At 38.2% G+C, this 18,327-nt stretch overlaps 1 protein-coding gene across 2 annotated transcripts in view; it reads right to left on the reverse strand.

Annotated features, from left to right (window-relative positions):
• Window positions 1-546: 546 nt before the first annotated feature.
• The window catches only part of USP47 (ubiquitin specific peptidase 47), a 51,470-nt gene continuing 33,689 nt past the window's right edge, over window positions 547-18,327 (reverse strand). For both annotated transcript variants that reach the window (XM_030948537.1, XM_030948536.1), the window contains exons 12-28: window positions 17,865-17,996; window positions 17,089-17,165; window positions 16,720-16,775; window positions 16,070-16,182; window positions 15,097-15,201; window positions 13,827-14,034; window positions 13,297-13,412; window positions 12,257-12,376; window positions 10,237-11,020; window positions 8,397-8,572; window positions 8,158-8,238; window positions 7,025-7,140; window positions 6,193-6,311; window positions 4,580-4,710; window positions 3,215-3,262; window positions 2,994-3,124; window positions 547-2,046 (exon numbers count right to left, since the gene is read on the reverse strand). In XM_030948537.1, the coding sequence (XP_030804397.1) occupies window positions 1,872-2,046; window positions 2,994-3,124; window positions 3,215-3,262; window positions 4,580-4,710; window positions 6,193-6,311; window positions 7,025-7,140; window positions 8,158-8,238; window positions 8,397-8,572; window positions 10,237-11,020; window positions 12,257-12,376; window positions 13,297-13,412; window positions 13,827-14,034; window positions 15,097-15,201; window positions 16,070-16,182; window positions 16,720-16,775; window positions 17,089-17,165; window positions 17,865-17,996 (2,688 nt within the window). In that variant the 3' untranslated portion in view covers window positions 547-1,871. The remainder of the gene's footprint in view (window positions 2,047-2,993; window positions 3,125-3,214; window positions 3,263-4,579; window positions 4,711-6,192; window positions 6,312-7,024; window positions 7,141-8,157; window positions 8,239-8,396; window positions 8,573-10,236; window positions 11,021-12,256; window positions 12,377-13,296; window positions 13,413-13,826; window positions 14,035-15,096; window positions 15,202-16,069; window positions 16,183-16,719; window positions 16,776-17,088; window positions 17,166-17,864; window positions 17,997-18,327) is intronic.

Here is an 18,327-nt window from a genome sequence, read left to right on the forward strand (position 1 = left end):
ACCTTTTTGCCTTTCCAAATACCCGAGTTTGAGGAAAATTCCTGATCCATTTCTCTCTTCCAAAAGTTCTAAGGATGCTTTAGTAGTCTCTACCTGTGGTAAATGGTAATTCAGTGAAGTACCCTACCCAGGGGATGGTATTTCCCTCTCTGCTCCCTTTGCCCCCACTTCCAACCTCACCTATGTTGGCCAAGAGGCAGCACACCCAGTCCAAATAGGAATAATGAGGGAAGGCCTCTGTGCAATGCCTGCTTCCCAAGCTGCCACATTCCTCAGCATTTTTAGGTTGCTGTGGGCCAGCATGCAAGGAAGAACTGAAGGTTCTGTTATTGAACACCCCTTTCCCTCTGGAACAGAATTTAGCTGCCAATCATACTTGGAACTTGGAGGTTCCACTGGTGAGAAATTCAGTTCTGGAAAAGGAAACTCACAGTTGGAGAAAAATGTGGCGTGAATGTAAAGAGGAGCAGCAGCCAGGCTATGAACCAGTTCCTGTAACACTCTGTACATGGAGGGGGGTATGCACATACACACAAACACACAGCCTTGCAATTCCAGCACTGCCTTGGGCAACTCTGTATTTCCATGAAACAATTCCATAATTTTTAAAATAAAAAACACAGCATTTAATGATTAAAATAACACAACAGAATGAACAAATGTTTTATTGGCATGTTCATTGTTGTAAACAGCATCTGGCATGAAAAAGTTTACCAAAATCTTTTGATTGTTATAAATTAGGTGGTTTTTCCAAAAACTATGGAGAATTGTTCTCTATTGATCTTTATGGACCAAAGCAAAAAATTGCTGTTCCTAGGCTTTGCAATGAAATCATGTTGACTGCATCAGTCTTTGCACCACAGCCTGAACTACCGAGTTCGTACGTTGAGGTGTTAAGAGGTCGCCCCAATATTTGACTACATATAGCTATGGAACCAACTCTGGGAAAAAATAAACTGACTTTCAGCAGGTGGAGAAGATGCAAACTTGTAATAGTCTTAAAAACAAAATGTACAAAAAGTAGCAGAACAGAACAAAAACTTCATTAACAAGGGGAAGTACAACCCTAAAGTACCCAGCATCGTCAAACATAAAATGAATACAAATTTAAATAGGCAACTATACTTCCAAATGTACACAATGAATGTTGATATGTGTAAAGAATAGCATGGTAAATAGCTGAACTGCAGTTCTGGTAAATGGATAGGGCAGATTTTATTTACACATTGAACGCAATACACTAGAGCTGCTCATCGGTAACCTATTAAAAACCACTTTACCTTACAACAGCACTTCTGCAAACAAACAAGGCTTGCCAGCAGCTTCCTGCAGACACCTCTCTGACCCCCTGTTTTATGGAAGAATATTCTAAAAACTGACACTTGCAGCACTCCCACGCCCGGCCCTTCCCCGCCGCTTTCCTAGAACCAATGAGTTAACATTTACTCCAGACTCTCTGATGAGGTAATGCGTGTATCAGTGAAACAAACAGAGAAAAGGATTCTTTCATGGCCTTTGCACAGCTTTTATTATTAAGCTATGAGTATCCTGTTGGAGGCTAGTTTCACTAGCTACTATGTGCACACTGTCCTCAACAATTTCCACTCGTTTCCCTCCCCGCCCACTTTTGGGTTCTAATCTTTTATTTGCACATCCCTTTTAGCTTTACAGTACATGTGACTCTAGTGCACAACATGATTCCAAGTCCCACAGTGGCCAGCGGGCCCTGCCTGCGGCCGGCACCGCCCGGCTGTGCTGGTGTCAGCGCTTTACACCTAATGAATGTCCTGCCGTAATGGCACTACACGGTAGTAGTGAACCTTTTGATTGGAAACAAAAAAAATTCCCCAGGGAAAATGCTATAGCAAGTATCAGTCTTGAGTCAAATCTTTATTTGGCGCTCCATCCAGATAAATTTTTAGTGCTTTTTCTTTACGGGGAGAGTAGGTTACCCGGTGTCCAGTTTTCTGGAGTCTGCTGCTTTCTTTTTTCATCAGTTCATTTCTTTGCTCATCTGTTAATTCCATTAATTCTTCAGTTTTATCCCTAAAATGTAAACATATGTTCAAATTCAGATCAATACAGTAACCACAAGTAGACTTCTGGGGTTTTTCGGCTTGGAGCAACTTAGTAAAAACCACAACTAAGCATAATGTTTCTCAGAGATTGCTTAATTCTGCAGGAACAGGCAATGTGTCTAAACCTGCTTTTCCAGCAGAAACATTCAGTGTTCTGCCTGACTACAAACCAGGGCAAGAAACAAGCCCATACTCCTCCATCTCTCTTATTCCTATTCTTTATAGACAACCACAGCTCTGCTTTGCTTTTGGTCTCAGTGCCAACAGCTGGAAGCAGTGGTTAGCCAGCCCTTACCAGATGTTTTCCCAAGTAATCTTCATCAGGACCAGCACATTATTAACCAGCTGTTTTTCCCCAGCTCACATGCAATTATGCAAATTGCCACAGCAATGTGTCCATGAGGCTGCCCCACCAAGTTTAGGAGAAATGACAATATTCAAGCTCTCAGTCCTCAACTCCTGCCCTCAGCTGATCAACATTTCCCACATAAACAGAATTTTTAGCATAACAGGCTTTTTAAAAAGAATCCATACTAATTTCTCAAAGGAATAAACTCAGACAATAAAATCCTTGCTCTCCAAAACCTACAGCAAGACTCTCACTAACTCCACATGGGATATGGTTCTACTTTAAGAAATTAAATCCAGATACACACTCAAGCACAGCAGCTAGCTTTAATTTCAGTGGTTCTGGAGGGAGGATTGAGTAAAAAGACACAGTTCTTGTTTTCTTAACCCTAATTAATATTCAGGCTTTTAGGAAGCTGAGGAGCACAAATATTTCAGCTGAATGTTTCAAACCTTTTCTTTAAGGTAACAAAGAGTATTTTATCTTCCTGTCCATTACATCACCCCACAAATGTTAACCACAGGTTTTTTTTGGCATTGTTTATTATACTGTAATGAAATACATACCTATAAAATATTACTGCACCATCATCACAAATGTACAGGGGCCAGACATTCAATGTAGATACTTTTGGATTCCAGTCCAAGTCTTGATGAATCTCTAGTATGGAAATGTCACAGGGAAAGGTTCCTCTACCCTGAAAAAAACAATTACTTAGTGAATACAATAAAACTCATAATTACACATCTGTGCTCTTAAAGGGTAAAAAACATAAAATTTTACTTACCTTTGCAAATTCAATGTTTTCTAAGGGTATTCCACTTATTTCACTTAGCTGTGAAGAGAAATGGTGGATTTAATACTATTCCAAAGCAACATTACACAGTGTCTACATAAAGTGAACAGCTGCCAAATCTAGAAGTCGAATTATCTGCAAGTCCTCCAATGTACAAAACTGAAGTGACAAGTACACATTCTTAACATTTCTGAAGTTACCAGTGTGTGTCACAAGTGATGCTTGCTGTGACAGCATTTCATCACACTTCTCTTAATACTGAAGGGGAGACAAAAAAAGTTCACAGAAACAATTAATTAATAACATTCAAGTTCCAAGATACAAAGAGACCAAGTGCCTCAAGTTAAACCCTGTGTCACATGGAAGGTGTTATCCAGTCAATCTGGGAGCAGGCACAGCTGGAAAGTATGCATGACTAAGACCCACCTCCACACACCTGCACTTCCTACCAGAACTTTAAGAAAGAAAATTGCTCCCTGAACATCAGCTCTTAAGGCAAGAAAACAAGGGCAGCCAACTCTTTCTTCAGACACAAGTGAGGAGGAATTCTTTACTGCATGCAAGAACCTGTAGTCATGGCTTCATTTCTACCTGAGGAATGCAAGAAAGCAGCCCATAGCTTAACCTGTACAACACAAACCCAGCCTGTGAACCACCACCCCTAATTTATGAATTCTCAGGGTCACTGACACCAGCATTTTTACTGGCCTCAACATCCAAGGTGGCCTCCTAACAACTGGGTATTGCCATGTATAAATAAACATTTCTCCAAGTGTGAAACCCTGTGATACACTGAATTAACAAAACAGTTTCAGATTTCTGCTGGCATGACACAGGTCTGCTGTGACAGGTCTGCTTACCTGTTAGAGCATCCTGACCTTGAGTAAAACCAAACCATACCACAGCCACACTTCTTTCCAACCAAAACATCGTTCAGCCTACTTGATACAGCAACAGTTGTCAAATTCAAATATGAGGAGGCTGAAAGGTTTGGTATTTTGGAATAACAAAACATTGGCTTGAAAAAACACCAAGACGCAACAGCTCAGCTTTTCTTTCATGTGTGTTTTCTGATGATAAGGGACAAAGATACTATTAAGCTGCTTAAACTTGAAGATGTGACTTCTTTTTTTGCATGTATTCACTCAAACACTTTCAGACTAGACCATCATGTGAAACTAAGAAGTAAAGTTCATAATTCATGTGGTTTGGTAATGGGATGGGACAGGTTATCAGTTCCCAGGGAAAAATAATCACCACACAACAAGATTTTTGGAGCTATGACATCCTTGTGCTTCCCACATCAATAAGGCTCTTGGTCATCACAAGAAACTTGCATCATATTACACATTTTACCTTCTCTTTTAATTCTTCAACACTGCTGCTTTCTAGTACTACTTCCTGGAAAGAATCTAATTTCATCTCTGACGGCCTCCATCGTCTTGATAAAACAGCAAGTTGTGACATGGATTTCATCTTTTCTACTCCTAGCAGAGAAAAGAGAAATTTTTTGTATTAACATTGCAAAATATCCTATTTTAAATTAGAGTTTGTCCATAGCTTAAAGATACTCTAATATGGAAGACTGCCCTAGAGATACATGCACAAATTAAGTAACCCAGTGTGCTGCAAGCAGTTCACTTGTAAAAAAGGGGAAGAGGAAAGGACTATGATTTAGTTGAAGTTTTCTGTTACCAGCTCCTATAAATGAATTTTTCATGGGCAGAATGTCCTTGAAGCCATAGGGCAGTTTGCCATAAAGCCCAGCTCAGTTATCCATGGCAGATTTATCCCCCTAACCAGAGGCTGACTCCAGATCTGGCATCTGCACAAGACCTTCCTCAGCTATCTGGTATTTACTCATGTGCTTCACCTCCTTTACCAAAATAAGCTTTTCCCTTTTAACTTCTAGATTTCCCTCACCAATTCTTCACTTGTTATTGAAATCTTCTTTTCACCCACCACCTTCAAGAGTTTTAGTATTTGCTGCCTCCTTTTTACACAAGCCTTTTTATACCTTGTTCCAGGTTTCAGAGCTGTCTCTGGCTGATGGAACAATACTGTTTATATTACAATTAGATAAGCAGAAATGATATCCAAGGGCTGATTTATTTTTAATTAGCCTATAGTTTTATCATCTAGCATGCAGAACGTGAGGCTTAGACATTTATGTCTAACATTACATGCTTGTTTTGGTGGAAACTGTTGCAGAACACTTGGAAGCCCTGTAATCTACAATCTGTCTGTGAGTTAGGTGGGCTCCAGTGTCTAAAGCTGTATCTCCAAGACCTACTCACTACAGAAACAGTACAGCAGTTTTCTAAATCTAATAAAAATTTTGAACTGTAAAGTCTGAACTACAGCAGGAGCTGATACATATGTCCATAGGAATCTGCAGGCTTCCTGAATCTCCAGGTTCATTTCAAATTTTGATATTTTCATTGGCATAATTCTATTAAAACTGAAAATACCAGAATTGAACACAGGTCCCAAAATACTTGACTAATAGCTAAGTGAGACTTCTTAAACCAGGTATGCCTAGGAAGAAAATTCCTGACTGAATGGAATTCACATTCTTCATCTATACATTAACTGCAGTATCTGTTAATCTAGAGGCCAAAGAGCATGGCCCACTCTTTTCTTACCCTTAAATTACGCTTTTGAATTCAGAATCAAAATTTTAAGAGTATATGCAAAGGAATGCTTAAGAAATGGCATAATTTAAAGTATATTTAAGCAGAATTTCAGAAACATTCTGTTCTCTAATATTTGATTCCAAAACTGTTTTGATGAACAGAAGCTTTGGTTCCAAATTCCTTCACGACAGAAGTGTTTTCAATCCTGTCTGAAAATTACTAAATGACTGAACTGCTGTGCCAACTTAAATTATACAAATGCATTATGTATCTGCATGCACATATTTCAGCTACCTAGTCATCACTAATACTAATTTAAAAATGAATCATTACCATCAAGTATTTCTAAGAAGACCTCCCAGTTGCTGGAAATATTGATATCTTCTTCATAGATATGATAATCCAGAAACACAGTGCCTGGATTCTTCCAGGTTTTCTTTCGTAGGCGAAACCTATAAATACATCACAAAAAACCCCAGTGAGTTTCTATCTGCTCATGAACACTTAGCACTGGCAGAGATCAAAACTGAGTGTTTTCTGACAAAACTGAAATATTACAACTCATTGATTCAAGGCTTGGTGAAGTTTAACAGGAACAAGTTTAATGTTCAGAAGAAGTCCTGACAGCAGGGCATCACTGCTGGCTTAGTGCTGAATCATTCATAAACACAAGGGAAACAAGTCTGCATTGCACTTGTTCAATGCAGGAAATATGTAGGGATTTAAAGGAAGAAAACCATTTTCTAACTGGGGATTACCCAATTATGGTAAAGGGCAGACAGCCCAGATCAGTGCTGTACACACACAAAGTGATGCTGCACAAGCAGTTTGCTGCAGTGATCTATGCTGGGCTTGCACATGTAGAGAGCAGGTGGCTCTTTTAAGAATTGATTTACTTAATGTTCCCCTTTCTGAAGGAAATCATCATTAGAGAGATCTAAAGCTGCAGACATGTTGCACACAGGCAATTCTATGTAAATGTTATCCCCTATAGAATTCATTTTGCGTGAGATGAAAGTAAAGAATTGCTTAATTAGTGTTTGTATTCACAAACTGATTCAAAGACCACAGCAATTCATTTCTGCAAATTATTTCATTATTTTCTTTCTCCACAAGAGGAAAGAAATCTCCAAACACATTTTAAAATGATATTCATCAGGTTTACCTGTCAATTGTCAAGTCTAGGCCACATTGTTCTCGAAGCTGAGGAAGCAGCTCCTCTTTGGACTGTCGGACAGTCATTCCTTTAGCAAAAACTGCATCTAGAAGAAACTTGCATGGCTGGGAACATAAATAAAAAGAGATAAAGGACAAAATTCTTTCAAACAGAAAACTGTACCACTGTTTATGCCTTGTGACCAGTCCCATCCACCTGACAAAAAGATAAGCAAGTTTCTCATTAACAAGGTAGGCAATGAATTCACTAATATGGGGTGTAACTAATTAGTGTAGCAGCAGCCCTTTGGCAGGGCACTCCAACCCTCTGACTGCCCGTGCTGTGCTGCTAAGTGCTACCATTACATTCACATTCCACACAATGGCAAAGGAGCTTTCAAATTAAATAAGCCACACCATCATAAAAATGCCATGTTCTTGGCTTTCATGATCAGACACAGCTCCATCCATGGAAGTTGCTTTTAAATTTATCTTATTCCCTGCTTTAGCAGTTCAGCTTAGTCTCTTATCCATTATTAATACATCTTCTGCAGTTTTGTCCAAAAAATGTAATTGAAGTGCATACAAAGTCAACTTCTAAAGACTGCAATCTATCCAGCCCACAGTCTATATAACCACTTCTGTATTTTTCATGTCCCAGAAGATGTAACAAGCTTATGAGCTGCCTTAATGCAAGAGAGGCACTTTTGTTTCAGCCTTGCCTTGTGCAGAGGGGACCATTACCCAGATAACCCTCCTGACAAGCACTATGCAGCACATGAATGGGATAAATTAGATCAGTTCAGCATCACTGAAAACCGCTGCCACAAGCAAACACAGTTTCTTCTTTGGAGAGAATGCTACATGACTGTCACACATTTAAGGGAAACAAAGAAACAATTCACTTGTCCTCCATTTACACTACAGAAATAGAGACGCTTGAGAGATAGTGTAAATCACATTCCAACTGCTTACTTGGAACAGAAATAATCTCTAACTTCCTCTCTAAATCCTTTCTATATCCCTTGCTGAGAAACATAAAGAAAAGGAGTTTCTTTTTTTTCTAAGATTTCAAAGCAAAACCTCGGCCAAGGCACGCACCAATGTTTTCATGAATCAGCCTTGAAACATTCAATGCCTTACCTCAGGCTCATTTACCAAGAGTTGATAGACTTTAACTCTGTATTCACCCTTCTTAAGGGCTCTTCCAAGTCTAATAGTTATCTAGAATGCAAAAGGAATATCTGTTAGAACTGGTATCAAAATCAGAATTGTGTTTTGTAACATGCTACCAAGACCAAAAGAATTATTTCACCTGCAAATTAACTTTATCTATATTGTACCAATATACTTTCAATGATTCAAAATAACTTCTAAATAACCTTATTGTCATCAGAAAATGACGAAAGGGTCTCATTCAGCCGAACACTCTCAAACTCTTGATTGCTGGCATAGACTCTAAAGACTTTGAAGTGAGAAGATGGAACTCCAACAAAAGGCTCCAAGTGCTGCTTGAAGGCAGACAGTGTAATTCTTTTATCAACATGCACCATCAGCCCTAAGCAAAAATAAAGATAAAAAGGGTATGAAACACCTTGCTACCAAAAAAAGAAGCACTCTCACATACAATTTCCATATATTCAGAGTTAGCACTTGCAGCAAAAGAGTACTGAAAAGCCTGAATTATGGTTACTGGCTATATTTACACTTTATCTAATGTTGTTATCATAACCTTTAAAAACTTTTCTGTATTTTAAGGCAGATATTTCTGGGGGACACAGCAGTTCCAAAGTGCCCTGGTTTGCATTCAGCAAAGCAGTACCCCGTCTCTTCAGAAAGAAAACAAACAGAATTCCATGGAGCAACTGCTAAAGCCTCCTACAGCTTTCTCTACCTCAAAGGACAGGGAACTGCTTTGGTGCTGGGACTGGCTGGGCACAGGCCAGCCAACCTCTTCTATATTCCTTCCTGGTTTTCAGCATTAAAAAGGTAAATTCTGTGTTCTGGAAGGCCACAGGCTATCACAAGACAAGCTCAAATCCAGATTAAGGGACTTTTTCATGGAATAATGTTGTAATTAAGGAAACATTTAATATGTTGTAGTAACATTAAATTCTGGAACGTAAAGGGAATAGTTTACCTTTAGAAATTGTGTTTCTTAATACATGCAATTTGTACTACACTACAAACTATATTATGATTATGTAACTTCACAACACTCTAGAATAAATTATTCAGAATACTGAAATGAACAAATAAATTATTTGAATTATACTGAAAATAAAGGAAAGTTTTCCCTTCAGGATAATTGTTTATGTGTACTATGTGTACTATGATAACATCAAAATTACTGCAAACAAGTAGTTCCTGAATCCAACTAGACCAACCAAAACAAAACAGCGAAAAATGAAAGCAGTTCAGAACTGGCCCTAAAGAAAGACCATTCCAAGCTAAAGGAGTAATTTTATCAAAGCTTTAGTAGATGCAAATCAATTTCTCTGTGAGAAACTCTTCTTTATCTATTATTATTACAATCAGATTTCTGGATTGACATGAAAGCCTCTGCCTCTGAAAATATTTATCTTACATCCTATTATTCTTCTATTATTATTCTGTTAGTTATACAGCACATGCAGGTGCAGAGTGTTGTTGAAATGATTTATTTTTTTATGACAATTATATACCACTTAGGCTCTTATACCGACCTTGTTTGGACACTTTCATGTCAGCCATATGCCTCACTGTACCCACTGTATTTCAGTTAGTGAATTAAATCGTCAATATCAAGTATATTTGAATTTTCTTTACAGTCAAATGACTAAGGCTTTTCAGGTTTATTAGTCTAAATGGTAACAGAAATATGCTGTTTTAACCACATTAAATAAGTGCATTCTGAAGCAGTGAATCAGCAGCAGCAGATGCAACTATGATCCTTTCACTAGAAGACAACTCAGCTTGCTCTTCAGGGAACACCATCAATACACTTAAGCAGAGGTTCATTTTCTTAGAAACAAAAGAGCAAGATACTTTTCAAATATGTAATCACTTCTTATAAGATCAAAATAGATTTTTGCTGAACATCACATCCTGTCTGCACTTCCATTAGCTTTGACATTATAATCAAGTTTTTCAAGACTGCCATTAGACTTTTTTAACACAGCATATGAATTAAGTAGTAAAACCCACAGAATTATTTTAAGACACTTAAAAAAGAATACATACATTTTTGTCCTTCTCCTGAACCCTCCTCTGCAGTGTAGGGTTCTGATTTAAAGTACATATACTGTGCTTCTCCTCTGCTCTTGCCACTTTCATCATATTCACTGTCTGTTCCAGAATCCTCTTCTGCCGTGTCCCAGGTTTCCTTCTTGCCCTGATTGGCCTTTGATCGCCTGCTGCTGGTGATGCTGTGAGAATCCAGCCCGTTAGCCAGGGGCAGGGGGGCATTGTCCACGTTGCACAGAGTGTCACTGCTGTGGCTGGAGCTGAGGATGTCACTGTCCACTGAACTCGTACTCCTGTCATTATTGACATCCGAGTCCGACCGCTCCTCGGACTGCAGATTCTCTGGATCAGAAATCTGAATTTGGTTGTCAAGTTCTCTGTTTTCTGCTGATGCTGAAGAGTCTATTTCATTTAAAGGTGACTCAATGTTTTCAAAATCACTGGCTTCTGTGCTTTTGCTGCTGTCTCCATTATCTCCCTCCTGCTGCTGCTGTTGCTGCAGGGACAAGCTTTTAAGTTTTTCAGTGCTTTCTTCCAAAATTGCCTCTACAGATTTCATATTACCTACAGGTCCTTTGACTCTTTCACAAGGTTCCTCCAAGTTGCCTGCAGCCCCAGCAGACTTCTGATAAAGCGCCCGTCTGAGCTGAGACCCAGGAGCTTGTTCTGGCAATGAAACGTACAGTCTGATGGTGTTTGCATGGCGATCCAGAAGCTTCCACAGCTGAGAGTCTGTGTATGTCACATGGCGATCCAAGGACTCTGAGCTTTCAATGAACACCTGAACAGGAAAGAAGTGTTGTACCATGTAGTGTTATTTTAAATAAATTCAACAACAGCAAAAACAGGGTTGAGCACACATTAGAAATAATGCCATCAAGAAACATCACCTTTTATCAAAATGTTAAAATACATGCTTAGAAAAAGACCAAGGAGTCTGCAGTATAATGATTTCACTTTTCCTTGTTTCCATAACCATATTAAGACTGGAGTGAACTGTAAACAGACTGACGAGCTGCAGGAAACACATTCAAAAGTGGATTCATGGATCACTCCACGTGCACCCTTCACCTGTGCACAGCACTGTTATGGCAGCAATGAGACCCACCACTGCAGGAGACTGTGTCTTCACTTTCCAGTACAGTGTCATAAGAAGTTTTAAATGTATACATGTTCAACAACAGTGCAAATTAAATGTCTCTCTTCCCTTTGTCAAAGGGCTCCATGTTGTAGACCATTGATTGAGAAAGGCCTCTAAGTAACTGAATAGCAACTCAGTGCCACTGTGAGCCAAAGCTCTCCTTAATCTTTCTTCATTAAGATGATTTAACATTGAGCTTCAACATCAGAGACAGAGGATGTGCAAAATGTGCTAAAAGATAGGCTATTTCTACTGCAGTAAAAAAGGGCAATGTATGCATTTAAAATGTTAAAGTTATTTGAGTGCTAAGTTACTCTTCTTCTGAATGCATCATACAATTATTATTGGAAATATTTATTAAAAGTCTTTTTTGAAAAAATAATGTAAATTGTCCAGGGGGAATCTTCACAGTGAAAACTAGTGAATATAAGATAGAAACCCACCAAAAACTTGCTTTTAGTTTTGATATTTGTTTTTTAAGAAGTTTAGTAATACTAAGAGCAGGTACAGTTGTTCAGGTGTTTTTAGCAAACACATCCACAGCAGGTTTCATAGCAATATATCAATCTTTGCTCCCTAAGAATGCTTGACTTTTAACAGTCTTCTTCACAAGGCTGTTAAGCTCAGCATCATCTGAACCAGAGTAACAGCCAGATGTCTGATTCTCAGTCCACTCTCTCCTATGTACATTTGGTTTCATACATAGCCTAGAGTATCCACCAGCACCACTGTACCAGGCACAGAAACCCACACACTACAGAGCAAAATCTGGGACAGTTACCCATTATCAATTCCGTATGTACGTCCATGCCTTTTATAACACAACAGGTAACCACAAACACAAGGAATGAACAATTTAAAAACCAGAGCATGTACCTTGTTGCTTCTAAAAAAGCCTTCAGCTTTCAGTGTTTTGCTGGAGACGTTCAGCAGCCGCAGGTCATTGTAGCAGCGCTCCAGCACCACCCGCATGGTTTCAGCAGGCAGGTGTGTGGCCTAAAACAGGACATGGACAGGGAGAGAACATGGGCATCACACATACCTTCAAAACTGAAAAAGCTGCTTCATTTCTGGGATTATTCACTGGGAAAGGAGCAGGTTTGTTCATCAACTTTGAAATTACAAAAGAGAACACAGGGGGGAACCTCTCAAACCTAGTGCCTTTCCTCCACCCTTTAATATGTAGCAAGTGTCAGTTTTTCCAAAAGGTCAGAAGCAAAAAATGGCCTGGCTTTGCAGAGAACTGGAAAATCATTTATGACAATGGTCTTATCTTTAACATATGAACCAACTGAAAATTAAAAATATTCTTGAACAACAGGCTTTGCACAGTATTCACTTAATTATTAGACTGAACTCAAATTCCTGGAATCATATTTTATAACAAATATTATGAACTTACACCAACTACTGAATTATTTTACACAGAAATGTGCAAATGCAATCTCTGTCTTCCAATGCAATGGAAGCAGTAATGTCTCTTGGTTTCAAACCATGTAAAAATCAATTTGCATCTTGGTAACAAGGGGCTACTGGGAAGAAAAGGATTGTATGAAGGACGTGGACAGCTTTGGATGTTAGGTGTCAAATACTAAAGCTGGGGGGAAGTTACAATTAGGTTCAGTTGTGTGGTAACAGTTCATTAGTTGTGTCACCAGCTGGTCTCTCAGTGAGGTTGTTAAAGGTTGTTAAAGTACTAACTCTGCATGGAAGCAAGAAGCAACCTGCTGCTTTCAGCAGGAGTGAGCAGGTGGACAAACTCAGCTGTAGCATCTAACTGAACCCTGCTGGACAGGACTTGCAGCATGATCTGCAAAAGGTGCAGGCTCTCATCTGAGGTAAGGAAATTATGACACATTTCACAGTCACAATGAATGAAAACTCTTTAACACAAGTCCATAAGGACTGTAAATTACCTTTGAAATTAGCTGTTTAAACTCTGACACTGTTTGATTCAAATAAGCTCGCACACTTATTGGAGGAGCAACAGATTCAGTCTTCAGGTCGACTACGTGAACCTTTACCATGACCTCTGCAGGAAGGAGAAAAAAGAAAACAAAGTCACATATATACACAGAGAAAATTCAACAGACAAAGAAAACACATGTATGCTTGTCTGATGTAATAATTAAGGGGCTGCATTAAATACAAACAGTAAGAACTCAAAAAGCAGTCCAATTTCAGAATTACATTTTTTGATCAAATTTAATGCCAAAAAAGAAAAAACCTTCCAGTTTGACAAATTTTAGTATACCTTAGACCTGCTTCAACAAGAAGCAAAGTCAGCAGCACAGGACATTATGTAGTTCTGAATATTGACTGTAAAATCTAGGGTTTTTTTCTTGCAACACCTCATACTGAAGCTGCTTTACAGCTCTGTGCTTGTGCCATCACACAGTATAGATAAGGATAGACTAAAAGCATATATTGTAATTATAAATCTTACCACCAGGTTTATAGCACTGGAAAACTTGGTCAGGCCTTCTTGTTTCCAACAGTAAGTCAAACATGTAGGTTGACTTGACCCCTCCAAGTAACAAACCCATTGGGGTATCCTCTTCTCCTTCATACGAGCGCTCCAAGTAGTCATGGAACTCATCGTATTTGACAAGGCGACAGCAGCTCAAGGGAACAGCCTCTTCTAAATCCATCAGCTGCAATGTGCACACACAGAACCCCCCTAACATTAGTAACAGCTTAGCTGTGAGTTTAGTTCTTAACCTGCAAGCTAGAAGTACCTCACTGTGCGTACATCCAGGAACCCCTTGAATTCACAACAGCCACTGTGGTTTTAGAAAACGCATCACAGATATTTTGCAATATAGATACATGTTATATATGCATATATACATGCAATATATATACATGTTTCCAAATTCAAATAGAAGCCTGCATGAAAATGGAAATTTTTTGGTAAATTTTGGGAAAAGAGGGAATTTTCAAAAGTATGTACAGAGGCACATGAAGACATTTCCCAGAAGTATTTTCAGAGGAATACATTGCTTATCACCTCTACCAGGTGGCATCTCAGAGGCCAGAGGGAGTCACATCCACTAACTGTGCATCTCAAGAAGATGTTAGCACATCCCAAATATGTAAGTGCCTTGCTGGTGCTCTCCTAGCCAAAAACATACAAAGCAAGAAGCAAAGAGTACAAGTAGGCAAGCAAAAATTGACGTCTTCAGCTTCCACCTGTTTGAGGAAGGCAGAGATCAACAGACATGGGTGTTCACTCCTGTTACTGAATTAGTTACCCAGGAAGATTCTCAAGAACTGTGTTACTATGTATCTAATACAAGGTTTTTACTGCAATGCCAATAAAAGTGTTCAGAATTCTTTCAATTTGCTGAGGCCCTAGTGAGTTAACAGCAACTCTCACTGTCTGATTTTAAAATAAGGGTATGCCATATCATACTGCCTTTTACAAGGGCAGGCTGCATCATGCCAATCAGCAATCAGCTGATGGCTACTGGCAGAAAACTTGGTCAATAATGGCAAAATAGAACACCTTAAAAAAAAAAAGAACAAAAAAACCCCATCATACAGAACTTCCCAAGAAGCAACCTCCAAATCCAACCCCCCAAAAAATCCCCACAGTATTACAAATTAAAACACTGCCATCTCAAACACTCCCACAGTATTACAAATTAAAAATCTGAAGACACAAAGCAGAAATCACTACAAACAATTTAACTATCCTGTTACACATGGCATACCTTGTAAGCTATTTCCACAGCTTCCTTCAGTGTTCTGTCCTTATGAACTTCCAATTTGTTCTCCATCATTATTTGCTTTGTAGGATGCATGCAGAATAATTTAATCTATGAAATATAAAAAGAAGAAAAATTATCATGAAGGCATTTTCAAATGTCTTTCCATTGAAGTTGAAAACACAATATCCAAGCAATCTAATATGAAATACACCTTTAGCTCTGCTTCAGCTGTGGGGTGGTTTCCTTTCAGCTGGTTATACAACTGCAGACAGAGTATGTCAAAGGCACATGAGGTATTTGTGTGCATCTGAATCTTTCTCCCAGCTGGTGTACAGCTTCTATAACCAGAACATCTCGTAGCCACAGACAGTGAGCAAATGCTCCAAAGCCAAATGCACATATGAACAATGAATGTGAAATTCCTTTTTCACATAGAGTTACACATTTTGCAATGAGAGAACTTCCTCATAAAACAATCACTTAATTCATAGATAGAGCAGCTGACTGCCACGCTTGTAAGGCACTGAGATCCAATTTTCTTTGTTACTATTAAATCTAGGGTTTGAAAAAGTTCTGCTCTTTCTGCCAAGTAATTATTTCAAATTAGTTTAAGAAACACCATTGCACAAAGTCAAGGGTCACAATATGAAGATTTAACAGTACAAAACACAATGTGCAGCATTACACATTCTTTGGAAGTAATTTTGCTTAAAATAAGTGCTAAGTTGTTTTGGTTTTAATATCAATTCAAATCCACATGCAATACATGAATTCAACAAAAATGTCTGGTGAATACCTCTAACAGAGGTCTGCACTATGTACAGCTTTCCAACAGGTGTGCAATTCGTTTAAAAGAATTGTTAGTGCAAACATTTATCACAAAGGAGCCCTTGTATTGTAATAAAAAACCTCTGTTTACTGCAGAAACGTTTCCCACTAGCAATGTATTGTTACTCAGTCCAGCAGAAATTCTAACCTTGCACGTGTTGCGTTCAATTTCACGTTGCCTTTTTTCTTGTTCTTCTAATTCTCTCTCTTTCTGTACCAATTGTTTAATGTGCTCTGGATATTCATGTGCCTCAAGAAACTCTGCCAGTAAAAACAAAGCAATAATTTTTAAAAATACAGTTTTTCCACAGCAAGCATTACATTTCTGTCTTAAGCCATTACAGGTATATTGGAGTTATCTTTCTTGCCTTTTCACCCTATTCTTTTTCCACCTAAATTTCCCACTACACCATGCTCTGTTCTCTTTTATATTATCTAAATTAAACTGAAGTCAGCCTTTTACTCCCCTTGCTTCCGTTATCAGCAACACAAGAAAGTGATAGTAGCAAAAGATTCCAGTACCAGTAAAGCTTTTCTGTAGCAGAGAAATACACTAAAGCTGATGACTGCACTTAATCCATTTTTACAATAAATGCAAATACTCTTCCAGAAAGTGAATTAGTTGACAATAAAAGTCTCAAGGTATCACCTATATTGTGATAAAATAAATACTGCACTTCATGCAAGTTAGTGTACTTTATTACATTGTTTCATAACAACAAACAAAACCACAACATGCAACACTTAAGTTAAAAAAAAAAACCAAACAACTTTTTCATATACAGCTGTTGAACTTACTTGCATTTCTTGTTGGATCTTTCAGTCTGTATATCAGCATGTAAGCATTTGTGGAGCTGGGGGAAGAGAAGAGACAGGTGAATTTACCACTCAGGAGACAATACTGGCTTCAGAAACTGCTCTGATTTCTTTATCTTTCAGTAAGGAGCTGTATCATATCTAAGTTATACACTAACCAAGAACGATTTTCAAAAATAAATATCACATTATTTTAATGATCTGAAACAGCAGTCAGGGTAGTTCTTACAACTACCTGAAGCACTTGCTAATAATTTTAATGTAACATGTTAGGCATATGCACCTTGGCCATTCATATCATTACACTAAAACACTACCCAGAAAGAAAAGTAACATGACAGTAATACTAACCTAGCAAAAGCACTGGAATAATATCCTCTGCTTCCAGAAGATCCTCCATATGTTTTCTTAATATCTTCCTGAGTTATCTAACAGAAAATCAATGTAATGATTATTTGAGAAACTTGTACTAATCGAGATGCATTATTTACACAAGGAAACATGGCATTACACAACACACTATATTAAAAATTCCAATTATAAAAATATTTTTGCTTATTTGCTGACTTCCAAAAACAATTTCAAAGTGATTTGGCTCTCCATTTTACAATTAATGCAAACATACTTTTTTAGTTTTTAAAGTGGGAACTTCTTAGAGACAGAGACACAGGTTTCCTGATTGCAATAGTACCTATGGATGATAGCTGGAACACCTCCATCAGCTGGACAGGTTTAAGAGCACAGTCTGGACTGTAACAGATCTACAAACACTTCTCTAAGCAAGAAATGCTCTTCACATGTACAGAAGACAAAATTTGAAATACAGCCTGGTCTGTACATGAATGACAGCTTCTTTAGGAACCATCGCACCATCACTGCCAAGGAGTACGCTCCTTTCCCCACCACATAGATACAAAAATAACAACTCTCCAAACCCCTAGAAATCAGTTAAGCTAATGAGTGAAACATATGCATATGGCAGGACATTAGGAGATGATGAAATCAAGGAAATACTTGAAATATGTATAATAAAACTGGTTTTATGGGCAGCTAAGTGGAAAACCACAAAATAGAAACTTATTGGTCCATTTATCAGTAGAAAACATAACAAAAATTACTATTTTTACCTTGCTAACATGCTGATCATTAAAGCTGTACCACTGGTCATCACTAAAAGATTTTATACAGGCATAATAATGGCCACCAGCAGCACTTCCAGAATGAACCATGACAGAAAAGAGCTCATACAGCAAAGAACTCTGTGGAGAGAAGAAAAAGGTGTGAAACGTACCCAGCGAAGAAAAGCTAAGCAAATGGTAATTTAAAAAATTTTTAAAATAAGGACACAAACCCGTGTATGTAAATAGTTGGATGCAAAGAGTGGATTTGTGTAATAGAAATTAATTAATGCAATAATCACCGAACAAAACCAGAGCTCTGCTAGTGTAAACTTTACTCAGCAGTTTGTAGCTACAAAGCTTAGGTCTATTTGCCATCACTCCTCTCCATACTTGATGTTTTACACCCTTTTTTTTTTCCATAGATAAATGGATAGAAATAGAGGGCACTAAGCACATGCCTTCAGTACTG

This window comes from Camarhynchus parvulus, chromosome 5 (assembly GCF_901933205.1).
Source record: "Camarhynchus parvulus chromosome 5, STF_HiC, whole genome shotgun sequence".
NCBI classification, from domain to species: Eukaryota; Metazoa; Chordata; class Aves; order Passeriformes; family Thraupidae; genus Camarhynchus; species Camarhynchus parvulus.